This window comes from Poecilia reticulata, linkage group LG16 (genome assembly GCF_000633615.1).
Source record: "Poecilia reticulata strain Guanapo linkage group LG16, Guppy_female_1.0+MT, whole genome shotgun sequence".
Classification (NCBI taxonomy): Eukaryota; Metazoa; Chordata; class Actinopteri; order Cyprinodontiformes; family Poeciliidae; genus Poecilia; species Poecilia reticulata.
The window spans coordinates 6,722,704-6,726,824 of record NC_024346.1 but is presented as its reverse complement, the minus strand read 5'-3'; the positions used below and the strand labels follow the sequence as shown (position 1 = coordinate 6,726,824).

Below are 4,121 nucleotides of genomic sequence, written 5' to 3'. Positions count from 1 at the left end.
TTCCAGGTCAGTTCACACATACAGTTTAAACAAGAGAACACTTTAATCTGAATATGAACTAAAGTAACAACAAAATGATAATACCAAAAAATCTCTATCATTTAGGTTGTGGGCTTAAACATGAACATGAACAAACCTGAAGGCAGGAAGTTAAAGGAGCGTCCAGAACCAGAGACGGACGGATGAAAGCAGAAACCGGAAGCGATGATGATTAATGATTAATGATTAATGATTGGCTAACGGTCAGTTACAGCCGCTCGACCTCTGAAGTGATGCAGTTTCTGCTTCGTTTGGTGGAACAGTTTTTATCCGACGGGTTGAAGGTTTTCTGTTGCTTCTCCCTCTGCATGTCAGTGATCTCTCTGGATCCCCCGACTTCCTCACAGTCCAAAAACAGGACTGATGGATTAATTGATCAGTTCTTTATCAGATTTCAGCGTTTCAGACGTTCAGCCGACGGAACCAAGCTGGTCTAGTTAAATCCTGAATCATCAGATTACCAGACCTTCCTGAGCTGAGATTATGTTTAGAGATTATGCGCTTTTGTTTAACTTGGAATGTCTTATTTCCAGTGTTTAATCTCAGATTGTGGGAATAACCATAGCAACCAGTATTTCTTAGATGTTTATCCCAGACAGAATCTCATTCCAAAGAAAGTTCCTGCCGTTCAAGCTGACATTTTTTCTTCACATTGGTTTGTAATCACCCAGAATCCTGAATCCTTGATCGTGTGGATCTGTGTGGTTCTGGAGGTTCTGTTGTGGTTTTGCTCCTCCGATGCTGGATCTGCTCTCTGCGTTTCTTCTGTGGTTTTTATGAGTTTTACAGTCAGATGCTGTTGCTTCCACACCGGATCAGGACAGATTCTGCAGCTTCACTCCTCACTCTGTCACAGCTGGAGCATCAAAACAAACTGAAAGAGGGAAGCTGAAGAATTTGGACTCATGCAGACGTTGCATTGGCATGTTTTTAGTCCAGTATAAAATTCTTGATTTGATTGAAATGCATAATGTCGCCAGGAGAATCCATCGTTTCTGAACGATATGAGCGTCTCCGGACTGAAGGACACAAACACCCGCTGGGTTGAATCTGACTGACTCCAGATCAGAACTGATTTTAAGTCAAAGCTGAGCGGAGCTTCGGGATGAAATCAGACAGTCCGCTGAAAGTCAGGAGAGAAAGTGAGACGGGAGCGTTAGAGGAGAAGGAACCGGCCGGACGGGTGGCTTGCATCACCTCCATGTTGTGAAACAGAAAGCGGGGAGCTGCCAGGTTTTGCTTTTCAGACTGAACAGAACTTCCAGAGGATTTTTCACCCAAAGACACAAACATCAGCTCATACAGAAAAAGAAATCACTTTAAGGCAACAGATGGCTTTTCTGATTCACTTTCTTTCCTTTGGTGTGTTTTTTAAAACATCTTTGGCTGCTGAGTGAACATTAATATTAATACAGTAATTATGTTTTCCACTCCTGCCCACCGTGTGGTGGAGCTCATCCTCCACCATCCGTTTGCTGTATTTGTGACCTCTGAACTTTCAGCCCTGCATTAAACTGATCACAGTTTGGATCAGAGATCAACTGCTGGCGTGAAAACTGAACTCCTGGGTTGGTTCCGGCTGCGCAGGTCGAGCCGGCAGCAGATTACTGCAGGCTGAGGTGTGGATTATTCGTTGTTCTGGCATCTGAACCTCAGCTCTGAGTCTGTCTCATGTCTGAGTGTTTGCGGATCAATCTGTCCTTCTTAAAAACTCCATCCACTTTCCCGTCCTGAAACCGCAGCTCCCGTCGTGGCGCAATGCTCCACACACACACAGAGAAATTCTGTGACTTCTCTTTCCTCTGCGGTGCTCTGCTGCAGTTGCGGCCTCTCTCCGCTCACTGTGACATAACTGGAGTTTCCCTTCTGCAAGAGCAGCCGCCAGAGCATAAATACTACGAGACCTGCTGGCAGAAGTTCATTCTAACTCAAAGACAGGCGTAAGCAGAGAGGGCTGCCGGCTCCAGCAGACTGCCAAGTGTTTCAGTCGGACACCAGAGGATGACGGGATACAAAATCACAGCGGGTGACGTGGAGGCCGGGCCTCAGGACAGGATGGAGGTCCTGGTGCAGAAGAAGTCGTCCACAGGGTGGCTGTGGAAGATGCTGGCGGTGCTGCTGTTACTGGCGCTTTGCCTTGGAGGCGCCCGGCTCTACGTTTGGTACCAGCTGGAAAGATCACATTCAACAGTAAGGAGATTCTCCTGAATGTCTGGGTTTAATCTGAAGTCTGGTTTCACCTCTGGAGCATGTTTTTAATCAATGTTTCCTCTCCTCCAGACGCAGGCAGGACACACAGCAGCACCAATCAGAATGGACTCTGATGAGGCGACAGGTGAGCATCAGCTGCTGTTTATTCACCTGAAGACAGAAAGTTCGGTTACAGATCATCTGAGCTCATATTTGTCTTCTCCTCCTCAGGCGCTCACTCCACGCTGAAGGAAATGAGCAAAAAGGCAAAAGCAGCCATTCATCTAGAAGGTGAGTCCCGGCCTGCTGCTGCTGCTGCTGCCAGACGTTTTACTGAAGGAAGAGTTTCACTGCTCAAACATGTTTTTACAAAAGTTTACCTAAAAATGAGTCATTAGGAAAAATAAAGTCTACTGAAGTACTGATAACTGACCAAAACATCATTAAATGTTTAAAAATTACATCAGATGGACCAAAACATGGAGTTATGTGGGAATTTTGATATTTTCAGGCTCAAAATGAAAATAATTGATATGAATAACTACAAAATCAGGAAAAACAAACATTTTTCAAAATCTCACCAGGTATGTTTGGTCTAGTTTCCAGTTTGTTTTAAATGAATAATTATTTTATATCTATAAAGAAGTTCTAGTTCCACTGGGAGATTATAAGTGAAATAATCCATCCGTGGAAGCAGAACTTTTTCTTCAGGATAAAGAAATGATGTTTTACCAAGTGGACTGAGATGTTTGCACTAAAACTAGACAGAAACATTTGGTTGATGTTGACCCTCCTGCGGCTCCAAGGCAGAGATTTAACTTGTGGATCTTTTCAGGTCATTACGACGAAAGAAGCAACGCGACGGCCGTGGAGTGGCGCGACCGCGTGGGCCAGGCCTTCTCTCAGGGCGGTTTCCGTCTCCATAACAACCAGATCATCATCCCAGAGAGCGGCCTGTACTTCGTCTACAGCCAGGTGTCCTTCCGGGTGTCCCGGTCCAGCGACCAGGAGGCCGAGTGGCGCCCGCCGTCCCTCAGCCACCGCGTCCGCAGGATGTCTCAGGCCATCGGAACCAAGGTGTCCCTGCTGAGCGCCGTGAGGTCGGCCTGCCAGAACGTCCAGGAGGACGGCGAGCGGTCGGGCCACGGCTGCTACAGCACCATCTACCTGGGCGCCGTGTTCCAGCTGGACAAAGGGGACACGCTGGAGACGGAGACCAACCAGCTGAAGGAGCTGGACACGGACGAGGGCAAGACCTTCTTTGGCGTGTTCGCGCTTTGAGCCGCCGCTGTGATACTAAGAGACTGATCCTGGACAGGGTTTAAAAAAAAAATGCACATTTTTACACTTTTATTCAGCCTGAAGGTGATGTAGAAATGCTAACATCTCCATGGAGATGGAACTAGACTTTATGAACTGTAACAGTTTGAAACTTTATCTGTTTTAGGCACTTTTTGACTTTATTTATGTTGATCTCAGATTGTAAGACTAGACTTCTGCTGTGGCAGATTGAAGTGTATTTCTCCACTATTTACGTTTATATATTTATTTATATTTATTGGTATTTAAATTTGTGGGATTTTTGGTTTAATATTATATTTAATAAGAATAAAAATGCAGAAAAATCAACAAAAACTGAAGTAGATTTGTGAGACTCGAGAGACTTGAAGCCGTGTTGGAAGTTCCAGTTTGCACACACACACACACACACACACCCTCTCTCTCTTAAACACACACACGCACACACACACCCTCTCTCTTAAACACACACACGCTCTCACACAAAGTTGGCAAAAGTTGTTTGAAATTCCTCCCCAGCCAGCAGATACTTCCTTTGTTAGCTCACAGCAGCGGAGGGGAATTTCCTGCTCGTTTTCAGTGACCCACTGACT

At 45.6% G+C, this 4,121-nt stretch overlaps 1 protein-coding gene across 1 annotated transcript; it reads left to right on the top strand.

Moving 5' to 3' along the window:
* Positions 1-118: 118 nt before the first annotated feature.
* tnfb (tumor necrosis factor b (TNF superfamily, member 2)) lies at positions 119-3,799 on the top strand. Its single transcript, XM_008431038.2, has 4 exons — positions 119-2,229; positions 2,320-2,374; positions 2,461-2,520; positions 3,065-3,799. The coding sequence occupies exons 1-4, from the start codon at positions 2,041-2,043 to the stop codon at positions 3,508-3,510; spliced, it is 750 nt and encodes a 249-aa protein (XP_008429260.1). The 5' UTR covers positions 119-2,040; the 3' UTR covers positions 3,511-3,799.
* The last annotated feature ends 322 nt before the right edge of the window (positions 3,800-4,121 follow it).

Excerpts from the sequence above, each read along its gene's own strand:
- tnfb (XM_008431038.2), top strand. The coding sequence starts at position 2,041 with ATGACGGGATACAAAATCACAGCGGGTGACGTGGAGGCCGGGCCTCAG. Across the intron at positions 2,230-2,319 it reads TGGAAAGATCACATTCAACA|ACGCAGGCAGGACACACAGC; the intron begins GTAAGGAGATTC and ends CCTCTCCTCCAG. Across the intron at positions 2,521-3,064 it reads AGCAGCCATTCATCTAGAAG|GTCATTACGACGAAAGAAGC; the intron begins GTGAGTCCCGGC and ends GGATCTTTTCAG.